Source organism: Barbus barbus, assembly GCF_936440315.1.
Source record: "Barbus barbus genome assembly, chromosome: 25".
NCBI classification, from domain to species: domain Eukaryota; kingdom Metazoa; phylum Chordata; class Actinopteri; order Cypriniformes; family Cyprinidae; genus Barbus; species Barbus barbus.
In genome coordinates, this window is record NC_136753.1 from 531,034 (window position 1) to 553,513 (window position 22,480).

Sequence of the window (22,480 nt, forward strand, 5' to 3'; positions counted from 1 at the left end):
GACCACAAGAGAAAGTAATAGTTGAATTTATAAAAATGACCCTGTTCAAAAGTTTACACTCCCTTGATTATTAAGCTGTGTTGTTGCTGTGTGATCCACAGCTGTGTTTTGTTGTTTAGTGATAGTTGTTCATGAGTCCCTTGCCTGCTGTTCTTCAGAAAAATCCTCCAGGTCCCACAAATTATTTGGTTTTCCTGCATCTTTTGGGTATTTGAACCCTTTCCAACAATAACTGCTGGATTTTGAGATAGTCTTTTCACACTGAGGACAACTGAGGGACTCATATGCAACTACTTCAAAAAGTTGATAAATGTTAAATGCGTTTGACAGATGATTTTCTAAAGAATCTGAAGTTTTTTTATGAGGTTCATCAATCATTCTGTTATTGGTCAGTCATCAGTGTGTAAGGTGTTTTGTGTTTTCAGTGTGTCCATCACCAGCAGAGGGCATCATCAGATCAGCTGAAGTCCCCTCATCATCTTTCATCTTGTGTTTGTGTGTGTGTGAGTGTGAGGTCCTCCTGCGGAAATGCTTCACTTCTGGTGTGAAACAGTGTTTGCAGGGCAGGGCAGCGGCTGATAGAGGAACTCACACCATCTACAACAGACATGAAGAACGCTTGAGTCCAAACTCACAGCAGATCAGCATTATATATACTGCACATATACATAAAGTCACCATGACCGAGAGCTGTCACTCAGGTAAGACAGCATTTAACTTTAACTAAGCTAAACTCTTATTACTGACAGACACCTCTCTGTCTTCTATCAGTGTCTGTATTTCCATTAACGTTTGATTTATTGTTTATTGGTAATGTTTTATTGATCTGCACTTTATATCAAAACACCAGCAAGCAGAAGGACAGATTTAATGCAGGTTATAGATGATTAAAGTAAATTTAACTACAGATTATTCTTTAATGTAACTGTAAAGTGCTAAAAGAATCAGAATCAGAATGAGCTTTATTGTTCAGGTGTGTTTACACATACGAGGAATTTGTTTTAGGGACAGAAGCTCCACAGTGTGACAGAGAGACAGCAACAGGACAGGACACAGGTAATAAAAGAATAACAACAATTAAGCAAATAGGCAATGTACAAAGCAGCAAAAACACAATATAAAAACACAATTAAAAACACAATTAAATCTTATCTCTATTTTTATATCAATTATTATTTTTTTAAATAATGCAAATGTCTTTTTGAGTTCTGTTGAAGTGAAGTTTGATGTCTGTGCTGATGGATTTTATACAGAAATGTATATCTGTAGGATCACTTCCACTCCCGTAACACCGCTGAAATATTATCTGACATACACTCATCAGATGATCCGGTGCCAAATACTTCTTTATTTCATATCTGCTGCTATGATTGATGGTAGATCAGCTCTTGTTTCTGTCCTCTGATCGCTGTGGTGTGTTTGGATGCTCAAATCTGAAGTGAAACACACACGCACACACACACACACACAGACTCACACACACACACACACACACACACACACACACACACACACATGTTGGTTTTTGTGGTTTGTGGGGACTCTCCATAGGCGTAATGGTTTTTATACTGAACAAACTGTATGTGCTATTGCCCTACACCAACCCTACACCTAAACTTAGCCCTCACAGGAGACTTTGTGCATTTTTAGATTTTCAAAAAAACACCATTTAGTATGTTTTTTAAGCCTTTTGAATTACGGGGACATAGGCAGTGTCCTCATATACCACCTTCATATTGTAATACCTCTGTCATACCCATGTCATTATACACATTTGTGTCCTCATAAACCACATAAACATGCACACACACACACACACACACACACACATGCATGTGTGTTCAGAGGCCCCTCACAGAGCCATCGGCCCCCATGACAACAGATTTCCTGTTTCATAAAGCAGAACAGGACTCGTTGCTCGTGAAGTGTGCAGCTCATTGTTCCAGTCTCCAGCTTCACTGTAGGCTTCAGGAACGTGATTTCAGACGACTCTGATCTCCTCAATAACATGTTTCAGGGTTTGTTTTGATGTTGTCGTGTTGAGTAGAAACTCGCTGCGGTATGTTTATATAGAGCAGAGACAGACTGATGTTTGATCAAATGTTCACTGGTTTGGTTTCTCAGATTTGACGGCGGAGGAGCAGATGGAGATCGAGGGGCTGAAGATGCACAAGCAGATCCTGCTGGAGGACATTGAGGTAAATGAACATCAGCTTCTTCACATCACGTCACATCTGAGGAGAACATTCATACTTGATACGCCAGAAGATATGAACCAAACACAAAATAGCCTAAAACACTCATTTAAGTGTCATATTGGACTTTCCCAGCTAACAGGGAATATTCTCAAAACTTTTTTCAGAAGTTATATAAATGTTAGGACAAAATGTTCATAATGTTTATGGAACGTTCAATATATTAATATTATATATACACGTTCTCATAACGTTAAGAGGAAATGTTCTTTGAGCAACATTCTCTGATGTTATTTGTACTATTGCTCTATGAATGCTTTTGTAACCTTTAGATAATGTTATTTTAGCATTCTTAGGCCCGGTTTCACAGACAGGGTTTAGACTAAACCAGGATTAGGCCCTTGTTCAATTAGGAAATGTAAGTAATTTTTATTAACATGCCTTAGAAAAAACATTACTGGTGTTCATCTTCAGACAAAACAAAGGCACTGATATATTTAAAAATCAGTCGGAGCAAGTTTCCTTCAGTTAAAACAGCTCAGATTTACACTTTAGTCTGGGACTAGGCTTAAGCCTTGTCTGTGAAACCAGGGATTAGAATATTAAAAATAAATGTTCAAATAATGTTACATTTTGGGTGAAAATAAAGTTAGTAGAATGTTGTAAGAAACATTTGAGTAACCTTTATTCATTCATTCACTTTATTTATAGAGCACTTTAAACACATAAAACACATAAAAACAAAACTCACTGAATACTAGCCCAACCTCTCAAAGGCTAAAGACAGAACGTAACTAAAAGTACTTTCTGTAACTTTAAATAACTTTCTAATCATAACAGAAACACTGGACATTTCAATATTTTAGAAACATTCAAACAATGTTTCCAGAACGTGTTTATGACCTAAATGTGTTGTGATGATGTACGGATCATCAAAGCTTGTTTGCAGTCACAATTATTGCTAAGTGTATAATAGACAATCATGGTGAATTATTTGTGTCTGCGAGACATGAAATGAGCTTTACAAACCTTCACACAACGATGTTTGAGCTGATCATCAGCTCTGAATCTTTAAAATGTTTTTTTTTCTTACAGAAACTAAAGAACCAGATTGAAAACGTCATGGCAGATATCCAGGGTTTCAAATCAGCAGAAGACAGGTGAGTGAATGAATGAATGCTGAGCGTGTGTGTCTCATGATCAGAGAAGATACGCTTCACCACAAACATCTGGAGCCTGAATTCAGATGCAGAGTAAGCAGAGGTGTAGAGAAACACAGTTAACATCATTCACTAACTAACACAACACCTCCTCATCACTTACAGCTCCTGACTTAACCTGTGCTATTTTACTATCATTTATCTACTACTATAGCTTTATTTTTATATTTTCAATTTTTATTTCAGTTACATAATTACTTATTTTGTTACATGCTTACAATATTACAATATTATAGTTTTTTGTTAAATTTTTATTGTAAACTTTGTTGTTTTTTGTTTTATTTTACTGTTGTTGTTTTGTTTTTTTAAATATTACTAGGTATGTTTATTTATGTTTTTATTTCATTTTTTAATGAATAAAGTTAAAATGAATAATGTTAAAAGTTTAGTTCAGCTTTAGTTTTGATTTATTTCCAGTTAGTATTTTTCTTTATTTCAGTTAGCAGTCATGGTAACATTTCAATTTTTAGTTTAGTTTTTCATCTAATATTTATGCATTATTTCAGCTATATTTCAGTTTTTTCAGAAACGTCCGTTAGATGTTCTGGTTGAGAAGTTGTTTTTGTGTGACTTTTTCGCAGTAAGACGCTGGAGAGAGAGAAACGCTTCTGTAGCGGCAAGAAGAAGTTCAACATGGATCCTAAAAAGGTGAGATCTGGAGGATGATGATGTTTCCAGCGTGAGATGATGAGTGGAACACATTCGTCTTACTTTACCATAAACCTTAGATCTGAGACATAGAGACACGACTGAGACATTCAGCCTGTGTGTGTGTGTGTGTGTGTGTGTGTGTGTGTGAATGAGAGAGCGACAGACAGAGTGACGTGGAGGATCAGAACACCTTCAGGTCAACACCTGAAATACTTTAGGTTGTTCTCGTTCTGAATCATTGTGGTTTTGCTGCTGCACATTAAAGAGCGAGACCAGCATGAGCTGCTGCAGACCCGATGAGCCGAGAAGAGACAACAGAGAGAGAGAGAGACATGTCAATGTTTGATCTCTGTGAGGTTAAGAAACAAGAATGTTACACCACAAACACACTTAACAAACCTAACTAAACTACAGACAACACACATGTACACTGGTGCTCAAAGCTTTGGGGTCGACTAGTCTCTTCTGCTCACCAAGCCTGCATTTGTTTGATCCAAACAGCAAAAAAACTGTAAAACTGTGAAATATTAATACAATTTAAAACAGCTGTTTTCTATGTGAATATGTGTTAAACTGTAATGTATTTCTGTGATCTGCAGCTGTATTTTCAGCATCATTACTCCAGTCTTCAGTGTCACATGATCTTCAGAAATCATAATAATATACTGATTTACTGCTCAACAAACATTTCTGATTATTATCAATGTTGAACACATTATATATTTTTGTGGAGACTGCGATATATTTTATTTTTCAGGATTCACAGATGAATAAAAAGTTCAAAAGAACAGCATTTATTTGAAATATAAATCTTTTGTAACATTTAAAAATGTCTTAATGATGCACTTATGATCAATTTAATGCGTCCTTGATGAGTAAAAGTATTAATTTCTTAACTTTTTTAATATAATATAATATAATAATGATATAATATGTAAGTAACGCTCAACCAGAGTAATGATTCTGATTTTGTGTCGAGGGTTTTGGTCTTTCTTTAGTCATTCTGCTGAAAAGGGAAGTGTGGGTTTGAAGGAAAATCTCTAAAAACAGATGTTGAACTGTGGAGGAACTGGTGTGGATGGAGCTGATAAACTCACACGAGCCTCTCTTCGTTGTTTATCTGGCTGGGTCTGTGACAGTCACTGAACGGCTCAAACGGCTCTGTGTTTCAGGGAATCAAGTATCTGGTGGATAATGAGCTTCTGGATTGGAAACCAGAGCGAGTGGCTGAGTTTCTGTATAAAGAGGAAGGACTGAATAAGACCGCCATCGGAGACTTCCTGGGAGAGAGGTGACTTATGAAGTATTAACCATCAGATGTGTTTGTGTGTGTGAATGTGGATCTGATGCTGTCTGCTGTTTCAGGGAAGACATGCACCTGCAGATCCTCAAAGCGTTCGTGGAGCTGCACGAGTTTTCAGATCTGAACCTGGTCCAGGCGTTACGGTGAGGACACGAGCTCTTCTTCATCCACCGACGAGCAGCTGAACTCGTCTCATTTCTGTTCATCTTCTTCTTTCTGCAGCCAGTTCTTGTGGAGTTTCCGTCTGCCGGGTGAAGCTCAGAAGATCGACCGCATGATGGAGGCCTTCGCCACACGCTACTGTAACTGCAACGCCAACGTCTTCCAGTCCACAGGTCAAACTCACTCACGCCTTAATATCTAATGACTGAGAAACACTTAATACACTCAAAAAATATTCAGGTCTACATTTAAGATTTATGTATTTGAATTGCATTTAAAATTTCCATGCATTTACATAGTTTGAACACAAACAAATAAGTTTAAAATCATGCATATTTGTCAATCACACATTAACAGATTTCCCATATAGCAAAAAAAAAAAAGGATTTTCAAATATATTCTAAATATATTTCAAAATATACAAAAATATATTTGTTAAAATTTGTTATATTTGGCATATACTTAAAATACATTTTATAGCATATATTTTTTGGCCATATGGGTTATTCTGCTTCTAAGCGATTTTAATAAATGCACTGAATATATAGTTATGTAAATAAAATCTAATGAATGCAAATATTTAATAAAATGACAAATATATTGACAAATACAGTATGCATCACATTAAGTTGATTAGTTTATGTTAATACTATGTAATATATATATATATATATTTTTATGCAATTCAAATGTTGGCCTGACTATTTTTTGAATGAATGACAAATCATTTGACATTAAATTAACTCATAATAATAAAAAAACTGTTTATGTATTGGCAAATCAATGAATTAATCAAGCAGATACTCATAATGGTCAAATATCATTGAGTTTGCTGATCAGTCTGAGCTGAAGGTGTTGAAAGCGTTTGTTGTGTGTGATTGTGATCGTTAGACACGTGTTATATCCTGTCGTTTGCCATCATCATGTTGAACACGAGTCTGCACAATCCCAACGTGAAGGACAAGACTACGCTCGAGAGATTCATCAGCATGAACCGCGGGATCAACAATGGCCAAGATCTGCCTAACGACCTTCTGACGGTGAGCAGCCAATCACAATCGGCCCTCGCTGGTCACATGATGCTGCTAGTGCTAGACCAGTTCAGAAATACCAGACCAGGCTTGAGCCAGATGCTCGTTTGTCTCAATGTTATACTTTATACAATGATATAATAATAAATAATTAAATAAATGTTAATGCTATATTCAAGTTTGTATTAAGTAATGTAACTTTTAGATACAGTATTGTCTGGACCGTTTTGCTGTATTTCTCCAATCATTGCATCTCTGATCAACTCAGTAATGTTTCATTCCTGAATGATTAAGTGTTTTTAAACTAATTTCAAAGTGAGTCAATGATTCATGAGACATTCATGAAAGCAGCTGCTGAATTCGACTAATTTACTATTTTTAGGATATCTTTCTGTGGCCTAAATAGTAATATTTGTACACGGTTCTGAAATCAGCAAGTCACTCCATTCATTTGAAATGAATCAGTCGAATGAGTGAAGTAATGATTTGTTGCAACCTACTATTGGGTTTAGTTCATATTTCAGAGTTCTATTTGAAGTATATTTTATATTTAACACATTAATCTTCTATTACTTTTGCAATTGTAACTGCAGTGTAAATGCATTTATTGCATGTCTGAGCTGCATTAAGCATTCTACGTAAATGCATCTAAATCCTGCTTTAAATGCAGTTTCTTGCCAGTGCATTTTGATTGGTATTTGATTGGTATCAGTCCTATAGTGTCTTACTATTCAGATTGCATTTATTGAATAAATATATGAATCTCCATGAAAGATGATGCATACATTTAATAACGTTAGAAAATTTGTCCTTATAAAGGTAAAAAAAAAACAATTGCCACACTGAAGCTACATGTCGAGATGACATCTTGTGAGAATGGGCACAAATGTCACCCTGGTGTTGTTTATTCGTCAGCGGTGGCGTATATTTACATGAATAAGCAGAACTAACAGAAAGGTTGTGGTTTTGATGTGTTTTGGAGAAAATGTGTGGTTTTGTTTTTTGCATCAACAGAATCTGTACAACAGCATACACAACGAACCCTTCAAAATCCCAGAGGATGATGGGAACGATCTGACACACACCTTCTTCAACCCGGACCGAGAGGGCTGGCTGCTCAAACTGGGTAAAACCGAGCTCAGAAGAGAACATTAGATATTATAAAGAATAATAGAATTCACTACTGACTGCTGAAAACAAACAGATTTTGATCTTCACTGTTGAACATGAACAGTCAAGTCTATAAAATCAAGAGCTGATTTTATTATATTGACAGTAAATCTGTTAAGTTGAATACTGTCACACTAATTGACATGCTCAGACTGTAAGAATATGATCATCTGACAGTGTTATATATTATCTGTCGGCAGGCGGCCGTGTGAAGACGTGGAAGAGACGCTGGTTTATCCTGACCGATAACTGCCTGTACTATTTTGAATTTACCACGGTAAGAACCGTGGAGTCTCTCTGAATGCATGAAGGTGTGTAGATCAGGAGTGATCATGTGTTTGTGTTCAGGACAAAGAGCCGCGTGGCATCATTCCTCTGGAGAATCTGTGTGTGAAGGAAGTCATGTTTCAACGCAAACCGGTGAGAACTTCACACAGACTGGCTTACAACCTCGTGAATGGCAATGAGAAAGCTGTCCGGACAGCTGGACAGAAACATTGCACTGCAGTTTGGCCAGCTCCTAAAGCAGAAGGATAATCACAGAATTAATATATTCAATAAGACTAAAACTAGAGAAGAAATATTAGAAACACTTTACAATATGTGACCCTGGAACACAAAACATCATCTGAAACCAGAATAAATGATCTTTCCATTGATGTATGGTTTGTTATGATCGGACAATATTTGGCTGAGATACAACTATTAGAAAATCTGGAATCTGAGGGAGCAAAAAAATCTAAATATTGAGAAAATCTCCTTTAAAGTTGTTCAAATGAAGTTCTTAGCAATGCATATTACTAATCAAAAATTAAGTTTGGATTATAAATATAATACATACAGTATAGAGTGATTTAACAGACTAAATTAAATAAATAAACATTTAAGATATGTTAATTCTCATAACATATTCTCATGAAATATTAAATGAAATACAATGAAGAAATCACTGAATACATGTTGCAATAAATAAATATAAACCTCATGAAAAGTGAGTACACAAAACATTTTTTAGTGTGGAATATATTTATGTAGCATGAAAAAAGTGACCTGAAATACAACATGATATAGGCCTAGAAATGAACATTATCATCTATCACAGTCTCAGTACTAAAACAAAAATCCTGATAAAATAGTTCAGTCTAATGAAAAGTTGACTATCTGAGTTAGTAGTGTGTGTTTTAGTTGAGAAACATACAAACATCAGCCTGTATTGGGGAGTGATGCGGCTCATGAGGGTTTGAACACAGCCTGTGTTTCTTTGATTTGGTCAGTGAGAGGTTTTATTAGTGAAGGTTAACCTGTGACCTTTGACCTGTGTGTAGTATTGTTTGGAGCTGTATAACCCCAACAGCCGGGGTCAGAAGATCAAGGCGTGTAAGACAGAGACGGATGGACGTGTGGTGGAAGGGAAACATCAGGCGTACACCATCTGTGCCGCTTCAGCCGAGGAGAGAGACGACTGGATCGAATCCATCAGGTATGAACACACGCTGACACTCGACTCATCTGAACACATATGACTTGTGTGAACACATGTGACTCGTCTGAACACACTCGACTCATCTGAACACATATGACTCGTTTGAACACACGTGACTCGTCTGAACACACTCGATTCATCCGAACACATATGACTCGTTTGAACACACGTGACTCGTCTGAACACACTCGACTCATCCGAACACATATGACTCGTTTGAACACATGTGACTCGTCTGAACATCAAACACAATCAAACCTCTACAAATGATTCAGAATGCAGCGGCACGACTGATCTTCAACGAGCCCAAAAGAGCATGTTACACCTCTCTTCATCTCCTTGCACTGGCTACCAGTGGCAGCTCACATCCAGTTCAAGTCACTGATGCTTGCGTACAGAACTACCACAGGCTCAGCACCCTCCTACTTCCACTCACTATTACGAATCTACATCCCCTCCAGAAGTCTGAGATCTGCTAGTGAGCGACGCCTTGTGGTACCATCACAGAGAGGCTCAAAATCACTCTCCAGAACATTCTCGTTCACCATTCCTGGCTGGTGGAATAATCTTCCCACCCCTATCCGGAATGCTGGATCCCTGTCAATCTTCATGCAACAACTGAAAACTCATCTCTTTCGGCACTACTTGACTTCATCCTAAACTAAAAAAAAAAAAACCTTTATCTTTCTCTCTGTCCTTCTCTCCCTCCCTTACTAGCTTGTACTTATTTGAACAATGACTGAGACTTGGTGTTACGAGCACTTCCTCTGTCTGATTGCCTCTTCAAGATTAATCGCTTTTTGTATTCCCCAATTGTAAGTCGCTTTGGATAAAAGTCTCTGCCAAATGACTAAATGCAAATGTAATCATTCTCGACTCATCTGAACACATATGACTTCTGTGAACACATGTGACTCGTCTGAACACACTCGACTCATCTGAACACATATGACTCGTCTGAACACACTCGACTCATTTGAACACATATGACTTGTTTGAACACATATGACTCAATTGAACACACGTGACTCGTCTGAACATACTCGACTCATCTGAACACATATGACTTGTGTGAACACATGTGACTCGTCTGAACACACTCGACTCATCTGAACACATATGACTCGTTTGAACACACGTGACTCGTCTGAACACACTCGACTCATCTAAACACATATGACTCGTTTGAACACACGTGACTCGTCTGAACACACTCGACTCATCTGAACACATATGACTCATCTGAAAACATGTGACTCGTTTGAACATATGTGACTCGTCTGAACACATGTGATTCGTTGGAACACTGACTCGTCTGAACACACGTATGTCGTGTCTCCACAGGGCCAGCATCACTAAAGACCCCTTCTATGATCTAGTGTCCACCCGCAAAAAGAAAGTCATCAACAAAGTGGCAGAGAAATGATGAAATGACTGAACTACAACAACAAACGGACAGAACTATAAGAGAGCACTGCTTATTTATTTAAGCTCAGGAGATCAGCTCTGTCTCAGACGTTTCTCCTGAAAGTCCTTTCATACAGATTCAAATGAGTCAATAGTTTTGAGTATAAACCTATTGAGTATTGAGTATATATGTTGAGTTCATATTGAGATCATTTGAGACATTGTTGAGATCTTGCCTGTTGATTTTAACGTGATTTCTCAGAGGTTTCTCTCTCTAGCTCAGGAAATGTAAGAAGTATAAACTTGGTCTCAGATGTTGCTCCTGAAATTCATCAGGAAATGTAAAAATACTGTAGGGCCAAATGAGTCACTAGTTCTCATCCAGCAAGACATCGTTTGCTGAAACATGATTGGGATGTTTTCTGAAACTCTGAGATTACTGGTGTCATTTTTGGAAGCGAATGTTCATTTGACTTCATGAAGAGACACTGAGATTGTGTTCATGTTTAACATTCGACTGAATCCATTACAGCAAGCGAACACACATTCAGGACAAACACAGTGACTTTGATTTCTTTGTAGCAAATGTTTTTCTATGTAAAATACTTTTGTAAATATTATAGATCACACAGTGTTAAAGATTATATGTGATGAATTGTACAATAGATTATTTAATTAAAGTTATTTGAGACTAAATGTCCTGTGATGATTGTTGTTAATGAACTGTCTCTAGTTTGAGTAGAAACACACATTAGTGCCATCAGGACTCATTACAAAACAAGACGTCTTGACTGAGAAGAAGCTCAGCGTCTCACTCTCAGCACACACACACACACACACACACACACACACACACACACACACACACACACACACACACACACACACGCGCTTAAAGAAAAATGAATGAACACTATTACTCATCAAGGACGCATTAAATGGATCAAACGTTACAGTAAAGACATTTATAATGTTACAGTAGATTTTTATTTCAAATAAATGTCAATCTTTTAAACTTCTATTCATCTGTGAATCCTTAAAAATGTACAGTTTTTTACAATCACTTTGCTACTCTTTTCAGAAGATTGATGTCATTTTTCACATCTCTAGACTCAAAACGGTTATCACTTGTAACACAGGCTGTCTAATGTTCAAAACATTGCATTGTGCATTCATATCTTTAAAGAAATCTTGCACAATCATTGGGTCAAAAAACAAATTTACTGTGAAATACCATTGAAACATAACTATAGATCACCCACACACAAGCAACCGATAGTTCCACTGTGTCATTGTTCGTACAATCATTAAATATTGTAGAACAGAATAGGTGATACAGGTTTCATTATGGTACTACATGTACAGTAAATACATCTCTGTAAAAGTACTGCAGGAGGATGAGAGAATACTACAGACACAGTGGAATCGTTGAACAAAGTTTGTAATATATTGATGCAAAACACTACAGTACAATCACAACATAGGTTTATTTGAATCAAAGCAAAAATACAGTAATTAGCTATGAAATAGAAAATTTCATTTTACATGATTACTGTACTTCTACATTCATCAACTCTGTGTTGTGGATTTGGCCACAGGTTCTCATCTACATCACAATGGATGTTTTCATTAGCCAAACATCTTGGAAAAAACCTTCGGGCACGGCCAATCCAGGCCTGACACTGGTCTGCTGTGATGTCATTGCAGGCGTCATCCATGGCCTGGAGAAGAGTGACTTGTTCATGAGGGTGTCTATCATGAACCTTCCATCTCCATGCGGAGAACAATTCCTCAATCGGGTTAAGGAAGGGGGAGTATGGGGGTAAATACAGGGTGGTAAATTGTGCATGGGCCTGAAACCATGCTTGCACCACATGAGCATGATGGAACCTGACATTGTCCCACACAATGACATAGGTCACACCTTCAGCTCTACAAACCTGATCGAGCTCATCAAGAAAGGTGACAAGGAGAGCTGAATTATATGGTCCAGTATGAGGTCTGCGTCCCACCACACCATCTTCTGATATAGCCGCACACATGGTAATGTTAGCCCCACGTTGTCCAGGTACTTGGATGGTTGCCCGCTGGCCAATGAAATGACCTCTCCTCCTGGTCTTGGCCAGATTAAAACCTGCCTCATCCAAATATATGAATTTGTGATGGTCGTCATCAGCATCCAGCTCCATCACCCTCTAAAAATACATTTTGGAAAGAGATTTAGAGATTACTGTACAATGTAGAATTTTTGGGAATGTTTTTACAGCCATCTTGAAACTGAACTTACCTGAACATACTCAGTCCTCATTTGCTTCACTCTGTCTGCATTTCTTTCAAAAGGCACACGGTATAGTTGTTTTATAGATACCTGGTGCCTTTTCGGTATGCGTGCAATAGTCGGCAAACTTATGGATCCCACATTGTTGAACATGAACATTTTGATTTTTGATCAAATGAATCCAGCCTTGGTGAGCAGAAGAGACTTTTTTGAGGAACAGTAAAAAATAATACTGACAACAATATTTGCAACAGTAGTGTGTGTGTGTGTGTGTGTGTGAGTGTCTTATTTTAAACTTCTGAAACATGATCTCAGAGTTTTAGAGGAAGATGAATCTGTGTCACTAACGATGATTGCAGAATCAAATAGGAATAGAATCTTCTAGCATCTGTCGAAAGGATGAAAGCTCTGCGCTCTGGTCTTTATTCACGCAACAGCAAAATTTAAAAAGGGAAACATGAAATGACCTCATTGCTTTCACTTCCTCCATCAGAACAGCAGCATGTGACATCTGCTGGTGGTTTTGTGAAGGCCCAGGGCAGTTTAAATAGCGTATTTGTAGTGTTTATGATGCTAAAATCCTCTGATTTAACCAGTAACACAAGCAGATGTTTCTCCATCATCATCTCAAGAACATTGGCATGAGTCCATGAGGAGCATCTGAGGAAACATGTTCATCTGATGGACAGATGTATTGTCATTAGTGAATGTAATAATGTTGTACAGCCAAGACCAGTTTTTGAAGGTTTCAGTCTTGTCTAGGCCTCAGACTATGAGGCTGTAGGATTTTATTCAAGATGGATTTAGTTTTATATTTAAAGCTATCATTTTATTTTTTTGTTTCTATATTCAAAATTTTATATATATAACAATATACACATAACATTATTCATGCAGTTGTAATTGTAACAATTGGGATGCAACTTCTGTTCCACCTATGCAGTGCAAAGATGAATTTATTGTTTCATTTGTGATTTTATTTGATTGGTAACAGCTCTGTAGAGTGCCTGGTCTTGGTCTCGGTTTCTGTTTAAGTGGTCTTGATTAAAACACTGGAGTGTTGCTTATTACATTAACACTCATCTGTGGTCACTTCCTCTTCAGAGCTATTGCAGTAAATCCACTGATCCTTTCTGTGGACAAAGCTGTTGCAGCACACACACACACACACACACACAGAGAGAGAGAAAGAGAGAGAGAGAGATCCGGCTAAATAATGTCACTCACTGAATAATAGCAGAAGTGTATTTCTGGCACGTGTCTCAAATGACGCACTTCATGTGCTCTCCTGGGGAAGTTCAGGAGATTATTCCCTATTTGAGATTATGGGCTGTTATTGCTGTATTCGCTCAGAGAAGTGTGTGTGGTGCTCAGGTCCAGCAGCAGAGGGCGAGCGCAGCGCGTCTATAAAGGGCCGTCATCATGAGCCAATCAGAAACGACTTTGAGTTTCTTCACCTGTCAAGCATTTTGTATATTTGGCTCATCTGACATCGGATTGGCTGATGTGCATTTAGTTAGTAGGAGGGATTTGAAGAGCACGTGTGTTTGAAGCCAAGGGAAAGTTAGTAAAAAAACTGATCACACAACAGCTTTAGTTTTTTTTGTTTTGTTTTAAACACAGACTTAACCAAAGCCTAAAATAAAATTCAGTTTGTCATTTCAGAAGTGAATAATATAATGCAGATCCTGCACAGCTGATTTGAAACAATAGGTATGTTCGACTTGAAGCAGAGCTGCGCAGACTGATCAGTGTATGACATCAAAGTACCGCGAGAGCGATAAGAGAGCAGATGGATCCTTATGCTTTCCAATCGCTCTCGCGGTACTTTGATGTCATACACTGATCAGTCTGCGCAGCTCTGCTTCAAGTCGAACACAGCTAATGTGCCCAGCTAACAAACACGTTATCACGTTTTGCTGACGTTCCCAGTTTGGAAAACATTATTTCGGAATGTTCTCTGAAACAAGTTGTAACATTTGAAAAAATGTAACAAAATGAATTGTTCACCAACATTCTATGAATGACATAAATAACATTTTGAGAACATTACTAAAGAACAGATAACTTTGAACAAACATTCTATCTGGAAGAACATTTGTTCATTACTTTGTTCATGACTCCATGTTAATATCACTATATCAATAAGCTATTCATAATTGTTTCTACCTCATATTGCTGCTATTTAAATACCCTGTACAACTTTTTTGCACATTATTTTGCACATTCCTCTTATATTACTATTTATGTCAACAACATACTGACCTGCACATTTCTATATTTTTTTCTTTTTTTATCTTTTCTTTTATTATTTTTCTTTTCTTTTCTTTTTTTCTTTTCTACTTTTCTTTTTCTTAATATTTGTATTCTATACAATTGCACTGTCCTTGGAGCGGACCTGACTGCTGGTTATACTCTGTATAATTGTGTATGTGACGAATAAAATCTTGAATCTTGAAAGAACCTTGAATGAAAATTTCTGATAGCGGGGTATATGTGAAAACACTGTACAGATAAACCTTTCTGAATTTAAATCTAGTCTCTTGGTAGCACTTTATCGTACAGTCCTGTTCCACATGTACATACTAATTACAATAACTAGGTAAAAACCCTGGACCTACCCCTAAACCTAACCATAGCACATGCACTTACCTTATATTAGGGTAGACTGAGTACAACTGAGACGTGTACAGTTGAAATAAATAACTTGTGTACACAAGAGCCCTGAGCCGTGATTTTTGCTCCACACATGTGTATTAGTGTTCTCTTTGATTGTGGGAAATTTGAAATGTGTGTGTCTTTCCTCTCTGAATATATCGACGAAAGTTTTTTTTCCAAGGAGAGATTTTCATTTCGCCATGTCCCTTCCACAATGAATAGCTTATTAATCTTTTATGATTGTTAAAGTTAACATATGTCATTGCAAACGTTACTCTGTGCTCTAAAAATAGACATATTTTATGACATTGTGCCATGCAAGGTCTTTCCATAATCTAGAGAAGCGTGCGAGCATGTCAGTGGTTGAGACACAGTGAATTAACTCCTGTTGCTTCACATGATGTTTAGTTGTACAGTGTTATGATAATAGGATAAAAGTCATATTTACACATATGCTATGCAAATTCTGTTAAAAAATATATTTGTGATATTTCAGCTGTCTATTATTAATGGACATATTTTCTAACATGAATGTTAAAAGGATTACATAGCATTTTAAGAAATATACAAGGTGGCAAAGTGGGTATAGTTGAGACACCCTTTAGGTTGCTATGTACAGTAATAAGTATTACTATACTTATGGCTATTATCAATTTATGATATTTTAGTACACAAGCAAAAGAAATATCATGTGAAAAATCACTTCATTTCAGCATCTAGTTTTTGTGTAGTGATGAAAAAGCAAAAAGTGTCTCTACTGTACTCAGTCTACCCTACAGTACATTCTTATGCAAGTACACTTTAAGTACATGTACTGTAAAATAAAAGTGCAACCAGGCTCTTTATGCACCATTTCCCCCCTTTTTTCCACAGGTTTCCAGAAGGATAAATATCACAAACACAGTTTCACCCCTAAACTTCCCCTTTAATGTAATTGAATAGGATTCCTCATCAAGCATTGTACATCATTAGAAGGCTATCACTATCAAACATATGAACTGAGATGAGAATATCCCAAACACACTCAGGAACACATCAGGAGTCACGTGTTCTGTAAACATGAGGGTTAACAGTCTTCAGGAGTTAAAAACAGCGGCTCATTTAAAAGAGTATGATTAAAACAATCCTCATTCAGCTTCTTCTGAAAAAGCTCATAAATCCTCTCTTCTTCTTCTTGAGGCTGTTCTGCGCCTCGTCTCTGGTGAGTGTGTTTTTAGACGCGTCGTCTGAAGGGTTTGCCACGTTATCTTCAACAACCTCATCACTCGTCTGGTTCTTCTTTCCTTTCTTCCTCTGCTTTGTGTTAAATGACAGTTTCTTGAGTCTCTTGGACTCTTTCTTCTCGGGCTGAGATGGAGCAGGTGTGATGTTCTCCAGGTCTTCTGTGGGATTCTCCAGGTCCTGCTCAGCCGGATCGGGCGGCTCCATCTTATTGAAGAAGTCCTGCAGCGGCTCCGAAGGTCCTGGGATCTGTCCGAGTGCTAGAAGGTATTTTGGGTTGTGATATTTGTGTGCTGGCACTTTCAGATCTCCACGTGAGGCGTCTCCGAGATTGACCTGGAAGCGAGAAGTGGCCACTGTGGTGCGTTTGGGCACCGCCGCCCGCGACAGCGTTCCTGTTTGGGGCTTACTGATGTGAAACTCCTTAAAGAGGTCCAGTTTGTCAGAGTTGGCGTAAAGTTCCCGGAAATCATTATCGTAGAAATCCACCACCTGCCCCGACATCACCGTGATCATGTTTCTGTCCATTCGATAAGAGCTCCAGGAGAAACTGCAGACACACAAACACAGCCATAGATGAGATAATCACAAGATAAATCAAGACATGTTTCTACTGTAACTATGGACTCCGTTGACGAGAGTGATGCAGAAGTTTTATTCACCATGAAGCTTACACTGGTGATGTATCTGAGAGAAAGCGGATTTCACTGGAAATTATCTCATTTTCAGCAGTAAGAAAACAAGTGTTTTAAAGCTTATTGTTTTGTAGAACATCACAGTTATATATGATATGAGAACAGTTGGGCCTGTAGATAGGGAATATGTGTTATTTAATAAAAATATAATTATATTTTCAGAATGACAATTTTTTTTTCAAACATAGTCAGTGGGGTAAATAATAGTGCACCCCCAATGAACATGGCTTAAAGGGATAGTTCACCCAAAAGTGAAAATTATGTCATCCTTTACTCATCCTCAAGTAGTTCCAAACCTGTATGAATTTCTTAGTTCTGCTGAACACAAAGGAAGATATTCTAAAGAAAGTTTGTAACCAGGCTGTTTTGGGGCACCATTGACTGCCATAGTAGGAAAAAAACACTATGGAAGTCAATGGTGCCCCAGACCTGCTCTGTTTCCCACATACTTCAGAATATCTTCCTTTGTGTTCAGCAGAACAAACACATTCATACAGGTTTGGAACTACTTGAGGATGAGTAAATGATGGCAGAATTTTCATTTTTGGGTGAACTATCCCTTTAATTACTGTAAATAACAAATAAATCATTTGTTTTTCAATCAAATGTATTCTAACTAGTTGGTTGAATAAAATATTTGAACTTTATACTTAAAAATTAAGTTAGCAAGCCAGGTAGCATCAGCCAACAATATTTTTCAAATAGGCTATTATAATTTTGTAATTCATAATTATTGATTATATTCTTTTGAATTTGAAGATAAAACTGCCTGTACTCTGATTCTGCTGTAAATGTATAAAGCAAATTGCTTTGTCAGACTGGGAGAAATGTATTTTTTATTAAATCTATTTAATAAGTTGAAAACTTCAAGAACACAATCTTTAGGGGTGTGTTTCCCCGCTCTACTCTATGAACATCATGTAAGAGGTTCAGATTATAAACTCTCGCTCACCTGTATGTTCCAAACATGACTTTGTCTCCGTCGATGAGCATGTACTTGCTGTTGACGTTTCCCGGGATTCTCCCCACGGACAGATTCAACCCGATTCCCTTCACGGTCCGAGTCCGGACATTCTGACAGAAACAGACCATTAAACATCAGCTCAAATTACTGCTAACGTCTACATTTCCAGGTTTTCACCTGATGGGTACAGCAAAAAGAAAAAAGAAAAGAAGTGCCGAAATATATGTAAAAATATGCTGTAAACTGAAGCTCAATGAAATATGTTTTTGAAACAGAAAATATAATTAGGTTTCAACCTTCATATACAAACATTTATTTCATGATTATCACCAATAAGATTATTGCTTTATATTTTCTTATATTAGCTTACATTTAAATGCAAAAGTATATATAGTGTGATATTGTAATTTTTAGATCATTGTAAAGTATTATTTATTATGTCTATATAAATTTTATTTGATTTTTTAGTTAAGTTGTAGTTATTTTAGTAATTTAAGTATTTTTTTTTTAAAGTTTATTTTAATTTCAGTTAATGTTTATTTTATTTGAAGAAAATTGCCTGTTTTTCTGGTTGTAGTTGTGTACCTTCAGCTCTCTAGCTCCGACCTGCAGCCGGCCGCACATGTCCAGAAAGTGCGGCGCTCCCTGCTCGTCCAGCACAATGTAGACGGGGACGCCGCGCTTGGACGCCTCAAACAGATCCCGCAGAATCTGCAGATCGGTCAGCAGGTCCATCACGATAGCCACGACCTGGACAAAACACAGACAGACGGTTCATTTGTTCTCATCAGCAGCAGTTAAGAAGTAGTTAAACCTTCTCTTTGGGGAAAATATTGATCATCTGCCTCTGAATGAATCATGATTCATCTGATGGAACTGAAGCCTGATGGTCCTTTTTAAAAAGATTGTCAATATTTCCCATCCTTGCTTCCTGTTTCAATAGAGAATGTGTCAATACAGGAAAGAAAACGTGTTTGTCAAAGCATTTCAGTGCTGTTTGTGTTTCTGTTCTCTGAGAACTTCTCATAAATCATTGCTGTCGATCACTGAACAGCTCACTGAGGATAATGCACAATGCATGTTGATACATGATTTTAAAAAAAATCTGAATGCAACTGAAATTTGACAATGACTTAGATTAGGCTCACACAAAAGCATCATATGAATGATTAATAATATGATATATTTCATGTCTACTCTGCACAATCAGAGTTAATCAGGATTACAGGAATACTTCAGACTGTAAATGTAAAGAGCTGCTGATTCACAGCCATAGAAACAGCTTTCACTTTCTCTTCTACAAACACTCTCTCTGTTTCTGATCTTCCAGCTGACATCTTTGTTTAGTTTGTTTGTAAAGCCTCAATAAATCCAGCAGGAGTAAATGAGGGCATCTTATTGTTTATTTGTAAAGGCTGGTAAGACAGCAGTGATCTCTGTCCTTCTGTTGCTGTGAAGCAGAAACTGGCTCTGGAATCCGGTGAGACCTGCCTGCTGAGCGGAGACCGATTTTCCCGTATATAAAAACAAGAGATTTGCATACAGACAATGAAGATGATTTGTGAGATGATGTTCAAGACACACTGATTAGCTCAGCACATTATTACACACTCTTCCAGCTTCTTTCACATGACAGATGTTTTGGAAAACAGAAACAGAAAGAGTGTAATTTCCTGCTAAATGTCGAGTCCGTTCAGTGAGTCAGTGATTCCAGATCATTTACAGACATTCCTCAAGAACTGGAGCTGATCAAGTCTGAACAAGAACTTCAAGCATCCAGCACTGCAGGAGATGAGAAACAGAGAGACCTGTGACATGAGGGACTCACTCAGGTCCTGTATAGTCTATCCTCATTGGGCCAGAGGGATCCTCCTATATAAACACTTCCCAGGAACTGTGGATGAATGGGACGGTCCAGAGTACAGTCAACAAAACAAATTCCAGTGTTTGATGAGGCCTGAAAAACTAGTAGATCTAGGGAAACATTTCATGTTATTTTACACTTACAAAGCAGTTTTAAGTGAAAACAAACATAGCTTAATAATTTACATATAAAACAAGCACAAGTTGATATTCCCAGGTTCCTGTGTTATGGCTCACATTTTTTACATTGAAATTGCTCTTTATTAGTTTTTTCTGATCAGTTGTATAGATAAGGGGTTTATGTTACATCTGTTGATAACCAGGGTCAACAGGAATGTCAGTCAAATGAATGGATAATAACCAGTACATTTGACATTGTTGTTGTTTTTTTACAGTGTAAATATATAGAACAGATTTTATTAATTGGGCACATTAACCTTATTTCAGTTAATGAAATATACACTTTACTGTCAATTTAAGTTTAATCTGTAATGCATAAAATGTTGCTTCCCATTTTTATGGTAAAGTTCTGGCAACCACAGCTGCTGCCAGTTTCAGGTACATTTCAGGGAATGTTGTTTTAAAGTCTATGATAAACCAGTTAATTTATATAGCAACCACCTGAGGCACATCTTTAGATAACTGACATGCAAGGAGTGTCATGATCTGATAATGATCACAAGAGAAGAGAAAATGAAACTGAGCATTATGATGATGAAGAGGAATCCCCTTATAAACATTTATCACAGTAACCATACCGAAAAAAAATGATTAATTTAATTTACTGTTTTTTTAAGGTAAGTGGTTGCAATCAATTTATTTTAGATACATTTAAATAAACACATTTAGCTAATTAAATTTCAACATTTGTTTTTTAAATGTAGCTAAAATAAGTTGATTGCCAAAATTTAGCATCATTTTTTCTGTGTAGTTACCAGCTTACTAGCCTATGTTAGTGCACTGAAAATGGCGACATTAACATTAACTGGTTTGAATCAACCTAAATACATTACTTCATACAAACAAAACTGATTTTAGGGGTTAAATGAAGCTATATAATAAAATAATAAATGTAATATAGGTTAATATAATAAAACCATGGCACCTTTTCTTAATTTATTACCATTTACCACCAGTAACTTAAAAACGTAAGTAATCTGCTACTGTAACAGTGAATGCATGCTGACCTTGCAGGACTCGTGTATGAGTTTGCGGGCCACCTCCTTGATGTGTGGGCTGTTCTCTTTAGGCGGGTGTGTGTACACTGACACCCGGTTGACCCCTTTAAAGAGCCCTGATGAGGGCCAGCCGATGTCCAGCGGCGGAACCTCGATGTCCGACATCTGCGGCCAGTACGTGGAGCGCAGCGACTCGGCGTCGGCAGGTTTGTCCTGACTCGCTGCCGCTCCTCCATCGTCTTCCTCGGGCTTGTATTTGACGAAGCTGCTGGTGATGGCCTTGATCTCCCGCGCTGACAGGAAGTCTTGGCTGTTCTCGTCCTTCAGGAGGGTCTTGAAGGCTCCGTCTCCGTCGGTGATCAGCAGCTCCAGGGCCGCCCGGTGCTGCTCGCTGTAGTAGAACTCCGGCTTGGACTCGGGCACCGCGGCGGGTATGAGCCCGTCCTCCATACACAAGAGCTGCGACTCCGCCATGACGCGCCGCTACCTGCCGCTCACCTCACGCGCTCGGAATGCCTCACCTGAGCTCTCCGCGAGCCCGCGGGCAGGTGTGTTTCTGCGGTGGGTGGAGTTCACACGAAATGCGTAGGAAGGGGAACTTTGTTTCTGCATGAATGGCTCCAACAGGAGGGATGAACTTCATCCAAGAAACAACTAGAACATGATAACGTGCATATTATATAGGCTATGACTTTGAGAATATTGAGAATATCAATATTCAATATAGATATTATTTATAATATTGAGAAAATCACCTTTAAAGTTGTCCAAATGAAGTTCTTAGCAATGCATATTACTAATCAAAAATTATTTTTATATATATTTGAGGTAGGAAATTTACAAAATATCTTCATGGAACATGATCTTAATATCCTAATGATTTTTGTCATAAAAGAGAAATGTATAATTTTGATCCATACAATGTATTGTTGTCTATTGCTACAGATATACCTGTGTTACTCATGACTGCTTTTGTGCTGCAGGGACACATATTTGTTAGT

The 22,480-nt window shown here is 37.6% G+C and overlaps 2 protein-coding genes across 3 annotated transcripts; one reads left to right on the plus strand and one right to left on the minus strand.

Annotated features, from left to right (window-relative positions):
• The first annotated feature begins 541 nt into the window (after positions 1 to 541).
• Positions 542 to 11,315, plus strand: LOC306844879 (cytohesin-4-like). Of its 2 annotated transcripts, XM_079377301.1 has the most exons (14): positions 584 to 701; positions 1,006 to 1,056; positions 2,125 to 2,198; positions 3,291 to 3,355; positions 3,997 to 4,063; positions 5,239 to 5,357; positions 5,432 to 5,512; positions 5,592 to 5,704; positions 6,423 to 6,571; positions 7,577 to 7,688; positions 7,933 to 8,009; positions 8,081 to 8,152; positions 9,058 to 9,212; positions 10,560 to 11,315. In XM_079377301.1, exons 1-14 carry the CDS (start codon positions 680 to 682, stop codon positions 10,639 to 10,641), a joined length of 1,239 nt encoding a protein of 412 aa, XP_079233427.1. In that variant the 5' UTR covers positions 584 to 679; the 3' UTR covers positions 10,642 to 11,315. The 2 variants fall into 2 exon arrangements, with proteins under 2 accessions (XP_079233428.1, XP_079233427.1); XM_079377302.1 differs by lacking the exon at positions 1,006 to 1,056 and having other exon boundaries at positions 542 to 701.
• A 4,633-nt stretch (positions 11,316 to 15,948) lies between these two features.
• On the minus strand, positions 15,949 to 22,038 carry fam83fb (family with sequence similarity 83 member Fb). The gene is made up of 4 exons (XM_079377387.1): positions 21,489 to 22,038; positions 19,024 to 19,188; positions 18,427 to 18,548; positions 15,949 to 17,329 (listed from the first exon to the last, which is right to left on the minus strand). The coding sequence occupies exons 1-4, from the start codon at positions 21,951 to 21,953 to the stop codon at positions 16,690 to 16,692; spliced, it is 1,392 nt and encodes a 463-aa protein (XP_079233513.1). The 5' UTR covers positions 21,954 to 22,038; the 3' UTR covers positions 15,949 to 16,689.
• Between the last annotated feature and the right edge of the window lie 442 nt (positions 22,039 to 22,480).

Coding starts and splice junctions, on each gene's coding strand:
- fam83fb (XM_079377387.1), bottom strand. CDS start 21,953: ATGGCGGAGTCGCAGCTCTTGTGTATGGAGGACGGGCTCATACCCGCC. Junction 19,189..21,488: donor TCATACACGAGTCCTGCAAG/GTCAGCATGCAT, acceptor TGTTTTGTCCAG/GTCGTGGCTATCGTGATGGA. Junction 18,549..19,023: donor TCGGAGCTAGAGAGCTGAAG/GTACACAACTAC, acceptor TGTTTCTGTCAG/AATGTCCGGACTCGGACCGT.
- LOC306844879 (XM_079377301.1), top strand. CDS start 680: ATGACCGAGAGCTGTCACTCAG. Junction 5,705..6,422: donor CAACGTCTTCCAGTCCACAG/GTCAAACTCACT, acceptor TGTGATCGTTAG/ACACGTGTTATATCCTGTCG. Junction 8,153..9,057: donor TCATGTTTCAACGCAAACCG/GTGAGAACTTCA, acceptor ACCTGTGTGTAG/TATTGTTTGGAGCTGTATAA.